The following is a 22487-nucleotide window of genomic DNA, read 5'->3' on the forward strand; positions in this document are numbered from 1 at the left end:
ATCCGGGAGCAGGTGAGGAAAGGATAAGAGAAGGAAAGGTAATGTCTACCCTTATTTTGGGGGGGGCGGGGTTCTTTTACTCTCCCTTACCCCCAAATAAACTATTTCCTTATACCTTAAATCAGCGTGTAAGGAAGTTATCCTTCCTTTCCTTTCTTTTTCATTAATGGATCTCCTCTCATCCCATCCAAATAGAGGAGTCCAGATCTCCTAGTCCACAAAAAAATAGACTGAGGGATGAATTATTTGTAATTTTGGTCGGATCATGGTCGTGATCCGATCGCAATTGGCTGTTATCCCTCCCTAAGTTTACTGTCCCCAAGTTATATTTGGGTCATGGCACTCGACGCCAAACTGTCTGGTCACTTGTCCACTGCCAGCAGCCTCTGGCCACCTGTCCCGACCTAAACTATAACCTGACCAAACGGTAAATTCAGAGAGAGATTGTAATCAATTACAACTGGATCATGACCACGATCTGACCATAGTTATAAGTGGTTCATTTTCTGATGATTTTTTTTTATTGACCTGTGGATCTATTTGTGGACTAGAAGATCTATTTTCCAAATAGATGATTAGGAACCAAAGGACGATATGAATTTAATGGAGGGCTATTTGGTCGATACAAAAAATCATGCGTCAGAGGCCAATTGGCTCCCTTGTTCAACTCACGAGTTGGGTCTCAAACTGTCGATGGACAATAGCAAATCTCACATTCGTCTTCTAATCCCACTTTGTGTAGGATCAAATCCCTACATATCCCATAAGCAAAACTGAACAACAAAAAATGTGATATATTTCCTATGAAATACCATTCCATTGGAATGAAGAACCCACACCAAATGAGCCTTAATATTTTTATTCATTATTCATAAGCATGATTTTCAAGTAGAACAACAATTTGAATGATAAACTAGAAATGAATTTAAAAATTAAAACTAACTAATTGCAAGTAGTGATCAGATCAAGCTTACAAAAGAGCACGTGGGAGGAGCTGCAGCGTTGGAATAAAGAATTCGGTTCAGATTGATGGGCGATTGACTGGTAAAAGATTTTTCATTACACGGGAAAACTTCCTTTTAATCATGTGCATACAGAAATGATTCAACAAAATGTCAGTGTCTCGGAATCAAGAGGTCCCTAGTGAAGGCCCTCCTACACTCAAGTCAGTACCAACCTAAGCGAGTGAATGAAGAACAATAAGGAAGGAATGTGCATACAGGAGTAAAACTCAGATGTTCGGAGAACGTACATCGCCAACGGAGAGGACTCCCCCTTTATATACCACCTCTCATAACCTCCGCAATCATGAGGTGGGAAAGTATGTCAGAGGTCGTTAGGTAAAGGAGAGTGCAAAACCTGAACAATATTGAACAATATGCAATAATTGTTCGAAGAATCTTCCGTTTACCCATATATATACCTCTTTTGTCGTTTATAATTCATGTTATTGCTGAGACGTTGAAGGAATATGCTGTCAAAAGTGGTCGCCTGATGGGGAACATAATAACTCCTTCAGAAGGTTCCAGAAGAATATTCTCTGACAAGTTATTAGAATTCCCTAACAATATTGTCTCCTAGATGCCTCTCGGCCGAAAGTTGGCCAGACCGAGCACCCCTTGAAGTGAAGGTAGAATGGAAACCTGAGTTATATAAGACTGGTCGGTATTCTATACTGCTTTATCATACCTACATGGTCATGTTGGAGCTCTAAATGAGTTACTACTCGATTCTTGTTGTACTGCTCTGTCATACCTGCGTTGGCATATTGGAGCTCTGTGTGAGATACTGCCCGAATTTTAGGGTCGCTCGGATATATGGAGTCACCTGGAGTTTTGGGTGAGGAACCACCCGGTCTTTAGGGTCGCTCGGATATATGGAGTCATATGGAGTTCTATGTGAGATACCTCCCGATCTTTAAGGTCACTCGGATATATGGAGTCATCTGGAGTTCTGGGTGAGAAACCACCCGATCTTTAGGGTCGCTCGGATATATGGAGTCATCTTGAGTTCTGAGTGAGGAACCGCCTGGTCTTGATGTATGGAGTCATCTTGAGTTCTGAGTGAGGAACCACCCGGTCTTTAGGGACGCTCAGATATATGGAGTCATCTGGAGCTTTGTGTGAGATATTGCCCAATCTTTAGGGTCGCTCAAATATATGGAGTCATCTGGGGTTATGGGTGAGGAACCACCTGATCTTTAGGGTCGCTCGGATATATAGAGTCATCTAGAGCTCTGTGTGAGATATCGCTCGGTCTTTAGGGTTGCTTGGATATATGGAGTCATGGAAACGAGTTCATTGAGTTCGGACGGCCTTGTGACTGCCCTGCCATATACAGGTTACTCGCCTACCGGTAGGGCTTGAACGCTCGTTCTTACGGAACGACCGACCCTCAAGCAGACCATCCTTAGAATAATTGGCCCTTATGTCGGTCATCTTTACATTGAAGGCCTTAGTACTTAGTCGAGAGTCTAAACTCTACCCTAGGGTGACCCTCTGACTACCACTCTGCCTTAATTCTAACCTTCACCTCATCTTGACTTTGACTGTCATATCATCCTCATGGTCCGCTCGTTACATCACATATCACTAGTCTTCCTTTTAAGTTTAGTCGAAATAGGTGTAGCCGACTAACTGGACCCAAGTCTAGTTTTCATTTGCTCGCCTCTTTCCTCAGGGCCGTCCAAAAACTCCGATGCTCAAATCAGTACTAGCCCGAGCGAGTGAATGAAGAACAATAAGGAACGTGCATACAGGAGTAAAGCTCAAATGCTCCGAGAACGTACCTTGCCAACGGAGATGACTCCCCCTTTATATATCACCTCTCATAACTTCCATAATCATGAGGTGGAAAAGTGTCTCAAAGGTTGTTAGGTAAAGGAGAGTGTATAGCCTGAACAATATTGAACAATTTGCGATAATTGTTTGAGAAATCTTCCGTTTACTCATGTGTATACCTCTTTTGTCGTTTATAATTCATGTCATTGCTAAGATGTTGAAGGAATATGCTGTCATAAGTGGTCGGCTAATGGAGAACATAATAACTCCTTAAGAAGGTTCCAAAAGAATATTCTCTGAGAAGTTGTTAGAATTCTCTGACAATATTGTTTCCCAAACGCCTCTCGATCGAAAGTTGGTCAGACCAAGCGCCCCTTGAAGTGAAGACAAAATGGAAACCTGAGTTATATAAGATTGGTCGATATTCTGTACTGCTTTACCGTACCTGCATGGTCATGTTAGAGCTCTGAATGAGTTACTGCTCGGTTCTTGTTGTACTGCTTTGGCATACCTGCGTGGGCATATTGGAGCTCCATGTGAGATACCGCTCGGTCTTTAGGGTAGCTCAGATATATGGAGTCACCTGGAGTTTTGGGTGGCGAACCACCCAATCTTTAGGGTCGCTCGGATATATGGAGTCATCTGAAGCTCTGTGTGAGATACCGTCCGATCTTTAGGGTCGCTCGGATATATGGAGTCATCTAGAGTTCTGGATAAGGAACCACCTGATCTTTAGGGTCGCTCGGATATATGGAGTCATGTTGAGTTCTAGGTGAGGAACCACCTGGTCTTTAGGGCCACTCGGATATATGGAGTCATCTGAAGCTTTGTGTGAGATACCGCCTAGTCTTTAGGATCACTCGAATATATAGAGTCATCTGGGGTCTTGGGTGAGGAACCACCCGGTCTTTAGTGTTGCTCGGATATATGAGTCATCTGAAGCGCTGTATGAAATACCGCCTGATCGTTAGGGTTGTTCGAATATATGGAGTCATAGAAACGAGTCTCTTAAGTCCGAACAGCCTTGTGACCTCCCTACCATATACAGGGTTATCCGCCTACCCTTAGGACTTGAACGCTCGTTATTACGGAACGACCGGTCCTCAAGCAGGTCATCCTTAGAACAATCAACCCTTAAGCAGATCATCTTTGCATTGGAGGCCTTAGTACTTACTACTCGAGAGTCTAAACTCTGCCTTAGGGTGACCCTCTAACTACTATCCTGTCTTGATTTTGATCTCCACCACATCTTAACTTTGAGTGTCATACCATCTTTCGGGTCCACTCGTTACATCCCATATCCCCATGCTTAGCCTTATCTAGTACTCTTTATCATTATTAAAGAAAATAATAAGTCTGGGATGTGTCTACTGCCATTGCATATATTTCGTTGATGTAAATACCAAAATATATATTTAAAATTTTAAATAATTTTGTTTGATTTTAACGGTTTAGATAAATATAAACTGAAATTAAATCAAAATTGATGATTTTATCTAGTAATCAAACCAAAACTAAAGCGACAAATCCTGTGTCTAAAAAATCATATAAATTTTGAAAAAAAATGAGCAAGATAAGTATCATAAACATGCACAATCTATGCAGGTGTTGAACCATATTTTGTCTTTTTTAAAAAAAAATAAATCAGAATGTATTGGTCCAAAATATAATTTAAACTTGGCAGATATTCTTCAGTGTAGTTTCCTTGTCGAAAATTACTGCTGGCTCATTAAGTTCAGGTAGGCAAACATTGCGTGAAACAACTGAGTAATCCACAGAAAGAAAATATATGCCATAGACCGTAGCTGAGATTCAATCCTTAAATATCTAATTAACTGTTTGAATGCACTATTACTCTGGGAGCAAATTTATTGTTTAATTCTTTAAATAATAGTAAGTGATGGTGTCAATCAATTTGAATTAAAAAAATATAAATTAAAGTTAATTTATTAATTATTATTATTATTTTTGTTTATTGTAGAAATTAGTTTAGTCAAGGTTGCTGCCACTCCAACAAAACTTGATTTAAACACTAATTTAATCCAATTCTAACTCAATTCCTCTATAAATATCTGCTTAAATAAGCAGATTTTATCCTAATCAGAGATAACAAGGTGGATATTTGTAAGATGAATTATAATCCAACTTGGATTAAGATTTAATGCTTTCAGTGATTACTTAGAAAATAATTAAGTAGTGGACTGGCTCATAATATATTTTTGCACAATTGTTCTATGGCTTGTTAAGAGACTCGAAACAGAAGGCAACCTCCATGCTCTATCGCTGGTTAAGAGACTCGAACCAGATGACAACCTCCTTATGTAGTTTGATCTGCCTGACCTGTTTGGCATCAACCTTGTTGGATCAACTCTTCGACTGATCCAAGCATCATGGACTCGAAGGCGAAGATGTGATTATGGAAGTAATTTTAATGTGCATAGCGGGAAAACAAAAACAAAACTAATACTACTCAAATGAAGTCTTTCCTAGAGTTTAGCTAATTCTTATAAACTTGATTGGTTGCCAAAGGATAACTGAATTTGTACATAAGACCAGATGATGATGCCCAAGTGATCAGTAAGAACTCGTAGTTTTGGTGTTAAACATGAGCAATTAAGCAAACTATGCATCTACCAAGTAGTTCTTGTGGTAGCACCTGAAACCTCAGTGGATTCATCTTGCGCAACTACTATTGGTACTTTGGAGTACCTCAAGTCATTCAATTCGAGGAAATGGTTGCAACAAATGACTAACTAATCCAAACAACTAACAAGCATCAATTTACGAGGCGATGGCATACACACACTCTTCTAACGTAAAATAAGCATATAAAATTATCATAAATAAAGAAAACAAGTAGCATCTCAAGGTTTGAGAATCCATTTATTAATAATGGAATCATAGAAAGTAAAGTAATAAGAGATCACCAACCTAATTAAGTCGTTATTAATAATTGAATCATAGAAAGTAAAGTAAGAAAGATCACCAATTTAATTTTTTTATCCTCCCACCAATAAACGAGTATCAATCTTGTTGAGCTGCTTCCAATGTTCAGCAACCTCCATTCCTAATATATCAGATGAACAATGGCATTGGAAAGAAGTAAGCATTTCAAGGACTATAAGATAAACCAAAGTAAAAGTTGAGTTTCTGTGTTCTCCATTCTCTCAAGCCTTTCCTGAAAACAACTTAACTACATCCTTTTTAAGGTGTATTTAGTCCACAAACCTTACGCCATCGATGAACTACTTCAAGACCATATCTGACATGCAAGTGGTTGAACCGCACAAGTATGAGAATGCAATTGGAAATTGTTATCACCAACAATTTTTAAAAGGAATGCAAAATATTACTGTGTGGACTCTTTCAGTATCTCATTGAAACTCCACCTAGACGTGCCGCACCAAGTAGAGCTCCAGCAACTGTATAATTCCTTGGCTTCCTTATTGCTTTCGGGGGCGTCTAAATGGATCCCAGATATCGGTTGCAATTCGCTACCATCACTTTCTGAAAATTTCTGGCTTCACCTGAATTCAAAGGTAACTAAATAAAAGTTACAAGTTAGAAAAGCATTAGGATTTAGAAATCTAATGTTTATCCATCGAGCAAGCTAAACATAATAGGGCAGCAGCAGTTTGTGTTTGTGCCGTCTTAATTACATTATAAGCCGAGTTATTCTAGTTAATATAATTATTTATATATACAACAACAACAAGCAGACCTTTTTCCCCACTAGGTGGGATCGGCTGTATGAATCTTTTTACGCCATTGAGCTCTATCCCCTATTATATCATCATTTATATTTAAATAAATTTTATCTTCTTTTATTGTTGCTAACCAAGTCTTTTTTAGTCTTCCTCGTTTGAGATGCATGTTTATCATAGTTTCATATGGCCTAACTGGAGCATTTATTGGTCGTCTACGTACATGTCCGTACCATCTTAAACGTGTCTCTCGGAGTTTTTCCTCAATAGATGCAACTCCAACTTTCTCTCTAATGCTCTCACTTATTATTTTGTCCATCTTCATATGTCCACACATCCACCTTAACATCCTTATCTCTGCAACTCTCATCTTCTCCTCATGTGCTCGAGTCATAGCCCAACATTCAGCTCCATATAATATAGCAGGTCTAACTGCGATTTTATTGAACTTATCTTTAAATTTAAGAGGTACTTTACGGTTACATAAAACACTCGACGCTCCCCTCCATTTCACTCATCCTGCTTGTATTCTATATAAGACATCTCTCTCAATCCCTCCATCGTTTTGCAAAAATGATCCTAAATATTTAAATCTCTCGATTCCGGGCAACTCGTCCTCTCCTATCTTAACAATTGTTTCATTTTTTCTAATATTACTAAACTTAAATTCCATATATTCTGTCTTTAATCTACTAAGCTTAAAACTTTTCCCTTCTAATATTTCCCTCCAAGATTCTAGTTTAGCATTTACTCCTTCACGTGTTTCATCTACCAAAATAATATCATCTGCAAACAACATGCACCACGGTACTGTGTGTTAAATGTGTGCAGTGAGTTCGTCCAAAATTAGTGTAAAACGATAGGGACTAAAAGTTGAACCTGATGTAACCCTATCTTTATTGGAAATGCTTCAGTCACTCCGCCATAAGTCTTTACTCTAGTTGTTATATCCTCATACATATCCTTAATTAGTTCAATATATGTTACGCTAACACCTCTCTTTTCTAGAATTCTCCATATAATTTCTCTTGTGACTCTATCATAAGTTTTTTCTAAGTCAATGAATACCATGTGTAGATTTTGTTTTTGCTCCCGATATTTTTCAATTAATTGTCTAAGAAGATGTACAACTTCTATTATCGACCTTCCAAGCATGAACCCAAATTGATTTTCTGTCACTGTGGTCTCCTTCCTTAATCTTTTTTCTATTATTTTTTCCCAAAGTTTCATACTATGACTCATTAGTTTAATATACCTATATTTTGCACAATTTTGTACGTCTCCCTTGTTCTTATATAAGGGAACTAGAGTACTTATCCTCCATTGATCAGACATTTTTTCATTTTCAATATCATGTAAATAATTTTGTAAGTCATTCAATACCTTATTTCCCTAGACACTTTCATACCTCTATCGGAATATCATCTGGTCCAACGATTTTTCCATTCTGCATCTCATTTAAAGTTTATTTTACTTCTGATATTTGAATTCTACGATAAAAATTAAAATTTCTATACTCATTTGACTTACTTAAATTACCTAAGTTAAGTTGGTCACCTAAACTTTCATTAAAAAGTTGATGAAAATACTTCTTCCACCGTTCTTTTATTTCTCCATCGTTTACTAATACCCTATTACATTCATCTTTAATGTATTTTATTTGTCTAAGATCTCTTGTTTTTCTTTCTCTCACTTTAGCTATTCTATAAATATCTCTTCCCCCTTCTTTTATATCCAGTTTTTGATATACTCATTCAAAAGTTTCATTTTTTGCTTCACTTACTACTTTCTTAACTTCTGTCTTGGCTATTGTATATTTTTTTAAGTTTTCCTCGGCCTTACAAATATATAATTCCTAATAAGCTATTCGTTTTTCCTTCACTTTCTCTTGTACTTTCTCATTCCACCACCAATATTCTTTACTTAGTGATACATGTCCCTTTGACTCACCGAGTACACTCTTAGATACTATTTTCAACTTTGATACCTTCTTATCCCATGTTGTATTAGAGTCATCGTATATTTCACCTAATGCTTGTACTTCTATCTTCTCCTTAAATATATGTTGTTGACCATTCTTTAACTTCGACCACTTAATTCTAGGAATCGTATATATTTTCTTAATATTAATATTATGTCTGAGGTGTATATCCAACACTACTAACCTATGTTGGGTAATTAAGCTTTCTCCAAGGCGACAGGAAGGTCACGGGCGATGCGGCCACGACCCCTTGCGGCAGCTCGGCCAGGGAGTGCGTTCGATAGGACGATAAAGCCTCCACAGTTTTTGGGAGCGGAGCCGGAGTCGAAGTTCCGACCCTCTCAGCAGGCTACGCGCCCGAGGTAGCAGAACACGAAGATGGCTCCGCTCGGCACCTCTTGCGCCTGGTCAGTGGCACGTCGGAGGAGGTCGAGCCCGATGGCTCCTCGACATGAATGATGGGGCATTGTGCGGACGAAGGCTGTGAGCCCGGGGTGGCTCCGTCGCTCGGCACATGACTGATCGCCTTCGCCCACCACCACGGGCGTCTCCTCGCTCAGGCCGAGCGGATCTTCGTGTGAGCCGATCGGTTGCAGACCTCGGCTCATTAGTTCTTCGGTAGTCGTGGCCTCAATTGCGCTGTCTGTAAGTTTTGCCTTGCCAGGCATCCGCGCTGCATCATGATTTCGGCTGTAGGAGAAAAAGAAAAATCAGTTAGTATCAAAGGAAAAGGGTAAAGTAGTTGCATACCTAGGCTGGTCGGGAGCCGGGTGCGGATCGGACTGAGGCGAAAAATGTAGAGGACACCCTCAAGCAACAGCTTGTGGATGTCATACTTCTGACCGGCCAACATCGCCGCAACATCCAAGTAGTCCGATCGGCTCTTGTAGCTTTTCAGTGGAGGTTGAGGTGCCACTTCAAGCTGCCAGTGGGTTGAGAATTCTGACCGCTCGGGAAGACTCGTGAAAAAGAAGTACTCCCTCCAATGTTTATTGAAAGTTGGCATTTTATCAAAGAACACTAAGACGACCCTAGATTGGAAGAGTAAGGTCCCTGGCTCGGACAGCTTCGGGTAATAAAAATAATGGAAGATTCGAGGGACAAGAGGGATGTCGTGCAATCGAAACAAGACGACGACGCTGCACAGAAGACAGAAAGAGTTTGGCACGAGCTGAGGGAGGGAGATGCGGAAGTATTTACAAACTGTAATAATGAAAGGATGAATAGGGAACCGCAGACCAGCGGAGAAATGGTCCCTGAATAGACGGATGCATCCGTTCGGTGGGGTATTTGGTCGATCAGATGAAGAAGGTAAAACGATCTCGTGGTCAGGCGGAATTTCGAAGACACTCCTAAGGCCCTCAGCATCGCCCTCATCAAACCTACACTCCATAGTGGTATACCAGAGTCCAGGGATGGGAGCCGACAACTGCGAAGAGTTTGCCATCTCGAAGATAAAGGAAGAAGGGGGGGGGGGGGGGGCAGCCGGGAGGCAGAAACGTAATCAAAAGAAAAAAGGTCGTGGGGGATTTCACCGGAACCAAAAAATGAGTCAACTGATCAAAACCAAACGAGAAGGGAAGATGGCTTACTAGGAAAAAAAGGGGTTGCTGGAAAAGGGGGACGGAGGATCGCCGGAGAACAAAGCGCGCAGAAGCACAGAGGTCGCGGAAACACAGCAACGAAAGCGTGGAAAAGGCGGCAACATAGCAGGCTCATATACCCCGGGCTCGGCCGACTGGAGCCTCCCGATCTAGGTCACGGGAACCTAGGACGAGATCTCGCCGTTGAATTTAAACCGCCAAGCGTCGCAATCAATGCCTGTCACGCCAAGCGTGCGAAGGCGGTGGGTGTAACACGTGGTATGCTACCACGGGTCGGCAGTTAATGCAAGTGTGGGAACCTGTTCTGCCTTAATGAGAAGGGATTTGCACGATTCCCAAGAAATCAAGGTGACATCAGCATAGCCCGCGCTCGCCCGAGACAGCCCGAAGAAAAGGTTCTAACAAGTGCAAACCTTTGGCCGCCCGATCAGATCGAGGGAGACTGCTTATGACCAAGCGGCAAGCTTCAAAAGGCTGATCGATGAGGATCGGTCCTATCCCGCTCGGAGACCACATAAGGTCAAAGGTCAATCGGGAGGAAATCTGCTCACACTTGTCCAGTCAGTCGGACTACAGCCTCCTTCGACTAAACTTGAAGGGTAGGCTTGTGATGCAGTGATGATGAGGGGCCCCGTTTCACTGCCACGGTGGAGGTTAATGGAGGTCAAAGTCAAGATGGTCAACGGACGGATGATCTTGACCGGTCGAGCAGGGCATATTTTGACCGTGGGTAAAGCACCGACCCACCGTCTCCGACAAGGAGTAATTAAACCGACACTCAAGGGACGCGTAGAAGTCAAGCCGAGCGGCTCTCCCGCTCGGCGCGACGACAGACGACACGGACCGAGAACTTTCAACTGAGTGGCTCTCCTGCTAGGTGCGACAGTGGGCTTCCGGTCGAGTGACCATCCCGCTCGGCCCAGCAGTGGACGACACTTGGACAGGAGACTTTCAGTCGAGCGACTATCCCGCTCGGTGTGGCAGCAGACGCAAGGATATCAGAATCCTGGCCGAGCGGTCATTCCATTCAGCCAAGCAACAGACACAGCGGGATATCCTTCGACATCTTTTTGGGAGCTAGTGCCGCTAATGGGCGGCATGGTCAGACAGAGGATTGTACGACGAAAACTTCCACTGTCACTTTAGAGATATGCTCGGCCCGTTAAGGTATTGTGTCAGGGACACTTTACGGCTATGTCTCTTCAGGAAAAGCTTGGGATAGCGTGCCCGCTTTAAGAACTGTGCACACACGCTATAGGAGCCCTATATAAAGGGGGTCCAGGTATTGACAAAGGTATACTTTTCTCGTGATTTCTACTGTTGCGCTACAGTTCTCTTTTCTTCTTCTTGCTTCACCGGAGACTGATTTGAGAGTTGGAGGGTCATCACCGGGGGCCCTTTCCCTGGCTCAGCACTGACAATGCTTGTGTTGCAGGCGGGAGCGAAGTCCACCGGAAGTAAGCAAAAACGCCACATCCTCAGCATCCGTCTCCCCGACTTTCGAACAAGATCATTATTCATTATTCTCTTCACGATAAAAAAAACAAAAATCTTCTTATAACTTTTTTTTCATCCTACATTATCAAATAATACATCTTTATTTCAAATAATCCTATCCACACAGTGGCGGATCTAGGGGGGAACAGGGATGTGATTGAGCACCCCTTGCTCCCAGAAAATTCCACCAGTATATTGCAATCCAAGAGACAGTAAAAAAGAAGACAAATTCTAGTTCCCTTCTTTGAACACCCTCTTCTCTTTTTTTTTTTCTTTTTTTTTTTCTTTTTTTTTTTTTTGTCTAACTCCACCACTGTGTATCCACATTACTAATTTTGAAAGAAAAAAAAAAACAGGTTTTAAAGTTCACTACTCACATTCACAATAGTTCAATTTTTTTTATTTAATTTTTTTTCCTTTTACAAAGCTCTTAAAATTCTTACGTGGGAGATGCCCTAAACAATAATCACCCCTACTTTTTGTCAACGCCATTGCATTATCGTATTTAAGGGATCTTGGATCCATGCCCTGCTTTCAGCGTCGTTTAATGACTGAGCAAATTAAATCGGAAAAAGTAGATCATGATAATGTCAATTAATTAATTATGATTGTTAACTGCAAACTTATAATTAAGTGCAGTGCAGTGCAGTAGTTAAATCGTTCGTCTCTCTTTCATTATATTAGTTTTCTGTCTTTAATAATTCTTCTTGCTTTATTAAGGTACCCATCCAAAAGGTGTCAGGAGTGATTAAAACCATGCCTTTTTCTGCTGGATGCCCCATTGAAGTTGAAGGGCGTCTCGCTCAAAGATTAATTGATAGAAGAATAGTGGTCCATTTAATTTCTTCAAAACGAAGATAACTAACACCGGCCTACATCACATGTTGGACCACGACAAATTAAACTTGAGGAACCTTTGCGTTTACTAGGAGGGTTGTTGGAGAAAAAGTTAAGTAGTCACAAAATTTATCTCATTTTTTAAGTTATATCCCTCGTCAATATGCTCTCTGTTAGTGTTTTTCATGATATATATTGAACGCCCTCAACGAGTTTGATCCGAAATACAGCTCCATAGACTGGAGATAGAAACTCGAGACTCAGAGGGGAGCAGTTCATTCTTGCAACTGAACTCAACAACCGTGCCAACAAGCTTGCCAAGTGGACTGCTCAAGCACTTTTTTCTAGTGTTGTTCTGATGAAGCTATGGAATGCCATTGCTCGCAATAAACATGAATATTGTTCGATCTGGTCCTTGATTTTTTTATTTTTTTAGCACTAAAGGGATTAAAGATCGTGATTCTAATACATCACCAGGAGCATTAGTATCTGTCCATAATAAACAACTGCTAAGTTGATGAGAGATGCTCTTTCTTTTAGGCTATCATCTTATACTATTTGAAGGTGAATTTTTTCCTCCATGGGAGAATGATGAGCAATTTTAATCTTTTTATTATTTTTCGAGTCTAGAGTTTAGGGGGGTTTGTTTTTTTTTTTTTTTTTTTTTTTTTTTTTTTTTTGACTTTCATAGGGTTAAGATTTGAGTCGATTTAAACACATGTTTAGTTGTTTTTAGGAAGCTTTCGATTAATAAGAATTTGTGGCTACATTGTTTCTTTCTAAACGTCAAGTTTAGTTATCTATCTCATTGCATTCTCTAGAATTAACAAGGTTTAGAAGGTTACTTTCGCACGAATCAATAAAATCGATAATTATCCATTGTATTAGCATGTTAACTTATGGGTCATGCTTTTCTTTGCTTGAGGAAGACTAAATAGTCAATAGCGCGTTTACTAGCAAGGAAATTTATCTCATTCTTCAAGTTGTCCCTCATGAACCTCCGTTAGTGTTTGAGAATGTTAACATATGAGTCATGTTCTTTGCTTTAGGAAGACTAAATAGTCAATAGTGTTAGGTTACATTGTACTTAGTCCTTTGCTTGGTTCTTTTTGTTTGTGTTATCCCAAGTAATTTTCAATGATATTCACTTCTTTTTCTTCCATCTTTTCTATGTTCTGTGCAACGGTAGGGTATTTAGGTTGTCATCCAGGTACCTACGGTTCGGGCCCCAGCTACAACGAATTTATAAAAAAAATTCTTCTAAATGGGGCACGCGACTAAAGGATGCTGAACTCCTGTACTGCCCACTGCGAACGCTTTCTGATTTATCCTGGTGGTCGGTGGAAAATTTTTATAGAACCGGATCGATCACTCTAGACTCAACATTACCTAACCTGATTAATTATTTTTTTATTTCCTTGACTTTTCTTAATTTTAGGCAATGTTCAAGTTTTTTAAGACACACATCCTTTTTCTTAATTTTACATAATGATCTTAGTTAAAATAGAAACTCTATCTAATATAATACATTCATTGGCTTTTTATTAAAGGATGCACTTAAAATTATAGAATTTTTCAAACACATACTTAACTTTTAGATTTTTTTAAAGGGCACACTTATTTTCTATTTTACTTTTTTCATCAACCATTGTAATATTATATTCAAAGAATAATATCGTTATGGTGTTAATTTTCAAAGAACATCATCACTGTTGTATTGATTTCTAATAATAACATTGAGCTCCAATAATAATAACATCATGGTAGTGCTGATTTCTACCATAGTGATGTTTATTTTAGAGTTTATGTAATATTAAAGTAGTGTTGATTTTTGAAATATATCATAATAATATTATTCTTTGAATGTAATGCTGTAATAATTGGTGGGAGTGATAAAATGAAAAACAAATGTACCTTTTAAAAAAAATCTAAAAGTTAGGTCCTCTTTAAAAAATTCCACAACTTTAAAGCCAATTGTGCTAGATTTCTATTCCTAATCACCACATATGGTGGGCATAAGAAAGGTCAACTCCCTTAGCTCCCCCACCGCCATAAAAATCCTTGGAAGTTTAATGAGTGGGGCTCCTGATTTTGAGAATTTGATTAATTAAACTCTTTTACCTAATCTTTAATTTTATAATAAGATAATATTATCATATCACATATAATAAGCAATTAACAAGACGATTCATCAGAAGCTTTTGTCTTGTCAATCTAGCGAAATTACGTTTAATCAGTAGCTTTTACCAGCTTCGGGATCGTTCCCACAAGTATAGTTGGGTAGAGGATGCATGACAATTTTATTATGATAAAATAAGGGATTAATTTTCAACGGACGTATATCTTTGGAAAAAATCTCTCTCATGCACCCTCTAGCTACTTAGTTTGGAGATTGACTATAAATTGATTCCGTGATTGACCTCTATTCATATAGCTTGGCCAGGGATGTCTGGGATAAGGATAATCATTTTTTACTACAAAAGAGATGAACTACTTAATTCTTGCCCCCGCAGGTTGACATAATTGATATTTACATAAGTGATTAATAGGTTTAGAGATTAATTTTTAATGAGTGTAAAATTTTTCATTGGATGTCTGACCTTCCCAATACAAAGGGTCACTATGCTAGGACAAAATGTCCTTTGTGATTTACCTGTCATATCTAGCCGTGTGCTGATAATACTGTGTTGTCTGGGATGAGCGTTATCCCTAGATGAAGTAATTAATTTCCGATAGATGAAAATATTATTTTAGATTATTTCGTGCCTCTATCTAAGAAGGTCACTCAGCTAAGGTTATTTATTCCCTTCCAAGTATGTTGAGTTACCCTGCCCTAGAGGGATCTAGTGACTAGGGGTGTAAATAAACTGAACTAGTTCGTGAACTTTTTCAACAGGTTCAAAAAAATATTTGATTTATTTTTAAAATTATCGAATTGCAAGCGAACTTGAGCATGTTCAATAATTTTTTCAAACTAAATTTGAATCTATAATATTGTGTTTAATTGTTCACGAGTCACTCGTAATCCAAATTCGAATCAAATTTTAATTTTTTTTTATATAATTTTAATTTAAATATATTCAAATAATTCAAACCAAATTTAAAATTAAGTTCTTTAGTTCAAATAGGCTTGAATACGAGTTTTATTTCAAATCGAGTTTGAGTCAAAATTATTTGTAATTTTGAACTACTTCATATAGAACTCTAATTCTAAATTATTTATATTTATGATTTCAAACTTCAAATCAAACTTCCAATATCATATATATATATATATATATATATATATATACTTTTTTGAGTTTAAATTTAAATATTAATTTTTTTTTATTACATTATTCCATTCAATTCGACTCATTCGCACCTCAATGATTGTTTCATCAATTACCAGATGAACTAATTATTGAAATGAACACAAAATTGGCATTTTATTCCTGTGGAAAAAGAAGATGTAAACACAAAATTGACAGCTTGAATTAACGTCTCCGATTAATACAGTAGGTAATTGACTACGTGAACGATGACATTGACTGTCGTACATCAGTAGCTGTATTTTATTTTTTAAAATATAATTATAACTTATAATATATTAATTTATTATGAAGTTGAGTCATAAAAACATAAAAATATTAAAAAATTATTAATTGTGGAGGAATATTCTACTCGTTCTTCGAGCTTTAGAACGTTATGATCAGTCGACAAAGATTGAAACCGAAGAAAATTATAGGCAGCAGCAAACAGAAAACTTGAATTTGTTGGCTATTCATGCAATTATCGATTCAACAAAAGAAAGAAAAAAACAGAGAAAAATTAACTTGAAATCTGCACAAAATATATATACATGTATATACAAAGCTAGCTGTAGCAATTTTGAGGATTCATCGGCGGCACGGATTTAGCTTCAGATTTGGTCCATGGCGTGCGAGATGGACGGGAAATCCTTGGCGTTGAGCTCCGGAGCGTGAATCTACTGCCAATTGATGAAGCAGCTCGGAGCAAATTGGTTTCCGGCGGCGAACAGAGCCGGCGGCGGCGAATCGTCGGACCACTTGAGCTCTTGGTCGTCGCCGCACAGCTGCGCCGTCCACGAGGCTTCTTCCTCCTCGGCGTACCAGTTCCCGTCCTCCGGGAAACAGGGAGGAGGTTGGGGCGGAGCCGTCGCCGTCGCCGTCGGGAAAACCGCGGGGTTGGGCCAGAGGAGCTGCTGCTGGCCGCCGAAGGGGAAGTAGCAACCGACCGAACACGAGCCGCGGCCGGCGAGGAACTGGTCCGGCGACGCCTCCTCCTTCCCCGGCCGCAACGCGCCGCCGCTCATGCTCTCCTCCGCCGACGGCTCAGAGCTCTTCCCACTGCTCTCGCCGCCCTCGGCGGCGACCGGCCTGTGGGTGTCCGGGTCCACCCCTCGCCGCCTCAGCTTCTTCTTGATGCAGGAATTCCACAAGTTCTTGATCTCGTTGTCCGTCCTCCCCGGCAACCGCGCCGCAATCCTCGACCACCTGTGCGTCATCGTCGATCCACGATCGAAAGAAAATCAAATTCAAGAACAAATCAATGGATCGACGATCGGAAGTGTGCATATTTATAAATATACTTGTTTCCAAGGACGGCATGGAGCTCGACTACGAGCTCTTCTTCCTGGCTCGAGAACGTACCCCGCTTGAGGTCCGGCCTGAGGTAATTGATCCACCTGAGCCTGCAACTCTTGCCGCACCTCTGGAGACCTGCCATGCAGACGATGACATTTTTGGAGAGTGGAGCAGAATCGAGAGAGAGAGAGAGAAAGAGAGAGTGAGGATGAGGAATTCTATATATATATAGTTACCAGCTTGTTTAGGGACAGAGCTCCAGCAGCCATGGCCGAAGTTGGCAATGTGCTTGCGCAGCTTGTCGTCCTCCTCGGGAGACCAGAGGCCCTTCCGCAGCTTCTGCGTGAAGCTGCAGGAGTGCCCTCCCATTCCCTCTAACCCCTCCCAAACAGGGATATCGATCGATGTGGGAGAAGAAGGAAAAGAAAGGGAAAGGTCGCAATCTATCTCTCAGTGGTTTGGTTGGTGCTAGAAGAGAGGGAGGGGGGGCTTCCTACCACTGCCCCCCTCCCTCACCCTCCTTTTTTAAAGTGGGATGGGAGGTGGGGAAGGAATGGATAGAGGTATTTATGTTTATTTAATAAGGTAATCTATTCAAGTCATTATATTAGTTGGTTAAGTTTGCTTTAATTTGATTTTAAGTTTAGTAATACAAGTTTATTTGAATATTTAAAACTTTTATAATTTTTTTAAACTTACTTGGTTGGTAAGTGAGTTTGACGATGGGTGTTTATTTGTTTATTTATGAATTTGATCATAATTTTATTGATGAAATTATTCAAAAGCTTTGTTTGTAGATATTGTTCCCGGATGTTATCTACAAATAGTTTACAATCTTTGTTGGTGAACATTGAACGCATATAGTAAAACTCGTTCATTGAGTTATTCAAATTTAGTTATTTAATTGACCTTGTGTATATTTAACTAACATAAATAGGAGGACCTTAATTATCAACTTCATAAATGTTTAATTCATTTAATGTCATAGTCATTAGAGCAAAAGGTGATAACGCTCATCTCAGACGATCCCATATCACCTGCCTCTCGACTAGATTTAATTCCCTAGTCATGTTTTGCCACAAAGTGGTGTGGAAAATACACAGAATGTTTAGACAATATGGGAGAAGTCTATTGGGATTATTGATATTGATAGAGGAAGTGAATAGCAATTTGCTTCGATCATCTTTGTCGTTCACGTGTACTATTAATAATAGATTAATACTAGGATAATATAAACATAGCAATAAAACATAAGAAAAACAAATCAATTTACATGATTTAGAACCTTCGATTCTATTTCACAGTCTAGCGTTCTAACAGTAACATCATTATCTTTTTCCTTGTCAGATATCTTCTAGAGACGAATAAACATTTTACGAGACATGTTCTCACAAATCAATACAACTAGATATAAAGATAAATGCAAAAATGAAATACAATGTAAGCAAATACTTTACACAAGCAATCGTTGCTTTGCTCGGTGTTGATTGCTTTGGATTGCCTTTTAAATGTCTAGAAATACAATAACACTCTCTTTCGAAACCCCCAACAACCAACTATCATGACTAAAAACTGCCCAACAATTAACTACTAGATCCCATCAGTCATTGTTATGTCTAAATTCAAATGTAACACCTGTAGAATGACTCTTTCCAGCTAAATTTTGATCACAATAGTCGATTGCTCATTACCATCAATTGATTGATGGCTAAATAGTCGAATCCCACAATGAAAATCTAAACATTTTGTTTGCTCAAATAATGACATCAGTCAATTACTATTCTCCATCAATCAACTGATTATGAAGTCTAGTTGATCAGTCGTGTTCTAAATATTTTATTTACTACAACTGTGTCATTAGTCGATTATGTAGGGTCAAACAGTGCAACAGAGGGGTGAATATCCCTCATAAAACTTTTTCTTGTATCTTTGAAATCAGAATGTAGCGAAATTAAAATAAAAAAGAAATATGATACAATTGGTTACTTGGTTCGTTGCCCATAAGATTACTACTCCAAGGTCTATGATCTGATCGTGAAGCGTTTATGAGTAAGCAATCAACTAATTTTCTCCTTTTGAGAATCTCTCAAAGGTGGAGAAAGCTTCTTACAATTTGAGATAGTAACACCTTAATATACCTCTAAATGAAATGCAGTAATTAAAATGTTACCGACAACAATAATAAAGTGTAGAACTTTGTTGTTAGTTATCGGATAGATTCGGCGTGTTGACGGCATAACTTGCATGAACAAATGAATGAATGAGAGAATTGAAGAATGCGTGTTGTTTTAAGCTCGATCGTTGAGGTACTTTTATAAGCTTTTATCCGTCAACCAATAACCATTATTCATCGACTAATCCAAATCTGATCCTGCCAATTCATCGCTTGATTTCTATCTTTTTCGATCGACTAATCCTTGTATTCAGTCGACTGATCCTTGTATTCGATCAATCAAACCATAATATCATCAGGGTTTGCGTCCAGGTTCACGATCGAATCAGATTGGGTCTCCTCGAGATTCATTTGTTCGATCAATCGATTATCCAAATTGGTCGAACAATCCTCCAACTTCCTTCAATGATCAAATTGGAGCATAGTTAATTCATTGATCAAATCAAGGTTCAGTTGACTGATACACCTTATCAGTCGACTGATCCCACTTTTTCTTTTAGAGTCAGATCGTATCCAACTCGACCTTATCTCTTATGGCCAATTGACTGAAAACTCTATTTCCTACAAAACAAAGTTCGTACAACAATAATAATAATAGACTTGCAAAACAAAGTTAGTAACATAAAATGGTGTGATAATGCAAGCTCAATTTCGACGATAGGAACTCTTTGATCTTTTCTTTGAAACTTTTGACTTCTTAGTTTGATCAACACTTAACTTTGTCCAACATTAAGATGCGTCCTCATTCCTTATTTTCAGAAGGACTCTTTAGGACTTACTTTTCTCTCATACTAAACATCCGGTTTGCTTGACTTGTTTGAACTTCTTTTGCTTAGTATCCGATCAATACACCAAGACTCCCCCCTTTATTTGATATTTGGTCCATCGAACCTATCAAGTGTGTTCTACCATATCCATCTGGTCTTTCTTTACCTAGTATCTCGTACTTTTGAACCATGCACTAAGACTTTATTGTCTAATGTATGATCCTCCATATCCACTAGGACTTTTGTTGTCTAGTGTTCGGTTCTTCTGATCTACTAGAACTTTCCATGTCAAGTGTCCACATTCACCACTCATATTAGATGCACAATATCTAACTTTAAATTTTTTGCCAAACATCAAAATATGAGTTTAATTATTGGTGTTGCCTACACCAACAAATTATTCTTATCCAGCAGTAGACTGATATACAACAAACTCCCTCAAACTCCAAACTCGGGGTTTAGGGGTCATTAGTCAATTGTTATTCTCTAGAAGTGGATTGAAGATAACAAGACTAAAACGTTTCTTTGTCTAGTATCTGATTGACCTCAATATATCAAAATTTCTCTCGATTAACATCCGATTGTCATTGACTTGCCAATACTTCACCTCCTAGCATCCGATCAATATTGACCTATCAAGACTTCCCTTCTCGTGTCAAGCATTATGTTACCTTCACCAGTCGGGACATTACCATTACCCAACATTCGATCCTCATTGACCTGTTTAGAATTCCTATCTCATGCTAGGCATCCTGTCAGTATAGATCTTCCATAACTTCACTATTGTTAAACATTCGATCCTCATCAACCTATTTGGGTTTCTCATCTTATGTCTAATATCTGATCCTTCATGACTTGTTAGGATTTTCATCCACATGTCTAACATCCAATCCTTCGCAACATGTTAGGACTTCCCACACTTACCTAATATCTAGTCTCCCATGATATATTAGGACTTCCACTACACGTAAGGGTACAATTCTTCATGATCCACTTAGATTTCACTCATCTTGTGTCAAGTGTCCGTCCTTCATAACTCACTTAGACTTCACTCTTGTAACTTCTTGTTGGACTTTCGATTGTCAAGTGTCTAGTCAATTGTGACCTCCTTAGATTTATTCACTTGTCAACTAAATAAGGACTTTCAATTGTCAAGTGTCTAGTTAACCATGATCCACTTAGACTTCTCCACTTAATTATTGAGGTCGATTGTACCAACAATCTCACTTTTCAGTTGATGTCTCACTCAAAGATCAAACTGAGCTTACCCTTTATCAATGATCACTCCCTTGAGAGTATTGCTCGGTCATCAACATATATTTCTCAAACATCAAAACTCAAATCGAGTTTGGTCAACCTTGACCAGAAGTTGATTACACCAACAAAGTCTCTGATCGATTAGAAGTATGTCCATCAAACAGTAAACAAATATGCACTTTAAAAAGGAATATCTTGTTGAAGTTGATGCTTCAGGTAACAAAACAAGTTTCATCTCCGTGGAGATTTGTTAGAGTGAAATCTAACATCATGTGAGGAGATGAATTGAAATGGACTGCCCAACTTACAAACAATATAATGGGAATATATAGAAATTGCTCACTAATGACCATCAGAGCAATAATTAAAAGTTTGTGTTATGTAAATCAATTAGCTTTCCACTCTCAAAATGTTCAAAAGTTTCACTTTGGATTAACAAGACAAGGTTAAGAACCATATATGCTATTACTTAAGTTTTAAGGATAAAAATCAAAAGGATGTTTCTTATTTTTATTATCAAAAGGACACTCCGAAAATATCAAAAGTTTTTATCATTTTGATAAAAATATCAAAATGATGTCTCATGCTATTTTTCATTCCGAAAATATTTTTATTTGAATGTTGCTATATTAATTATGATAATAACTACTAAACATAAAACAAAATTATTTCAGTTTAATCAAAACTACCATATATAGATCATTGTTATATTCAAATACTCTTTTACTAACTTAGTAAAATTGCTCAAACTTGATCAAGATCACTCCAATTTAGTCAAAATTGCTTCAATATCACTATAGTAGTATGGATGTAGTTGTTATGACGTGTAGCAAGTTGTATCAGTTGTGGTTATAGATCATGATCTTATCTGAAAGCGGGCGAGTGGAAAGCTAGGATGTGGTGGCTTTGATGACCGGATGTGGACTTCGCTCCGTTCTGCAAAACAAATGACGTCGATGCTGAGCCAGGGAAGGGGACCCTGACATTGGCCCTTCGATACTCAAGTCAATTACCGGAATGTGGAGAAGAAGTGAAACAGTAAAATTATGTGCTAAAATAAATCACGTGTACCTCCGCCGATGATAGACCTCCCTTTGTATAGAGCCCTGGTGGGTGACGAGTACGCTCTTTAAGATATGGGCACGTTCTCCGATATATTCATGGTCATGTTCTCCAACATGTTCGTGGCCACGTCCTCCACTATGTCCTATGAAAGGACCTGTTAGTAAAGTGCGTCTAACACCTACCTTAACAGGGCTTCCGCCGTACGATCCACTTGTCGACCGTGCCTAATGTCAGTG

General features: G+C 38.9%; 1 protein-coding gene across 1 annotated transcript; it reads right to left on the reverse strand.

The window, feature by feature from the left end:
• Nucleotides 1-16138: 16138 nt before the first annotated feature.
• Nucleotides 16139-17520, reverse strand: LOC122024260 (transcription factor MYB61-like). Its single transcript, XM_042582838.1, has 3 exons — nucleotides 17226-17520; nucleotides 16995-17124; nucleotides 16139-16899 (listed from the first exon to the last, which is right to left on the reverse strand). The coding sequence occupies exons 1-3, from the start codon at nucleotides 17356-17358 to the stop codon at nucleotides 16371-16373; spliced, it is 792 nt and encodes a 263-aa protein (XP_042438772.1). The 5' UTR covers nucleotides 17359-17520; the 3' UTR covers nucleotides 16139-16370.
• Between the last annotated feature and the right edge of the window lie 4967 nt (nucleotides 17521-22487).

This window comes from Zingiber officinale, chromosome 9B (assembly GCF_018446385.1).
Source record: "Zingiber officinale cultivar Zhangliang chromosome 9B, Zo_v1.1, whole genome shotgun sequence".
Classification (NCBI taxonomy): Eukaryota; Viridiplantae; Streptophyta; class Magnoliopsida; order Zingiberales; family Zingiberaceae; genus Zingiber; species Zingiber officinale.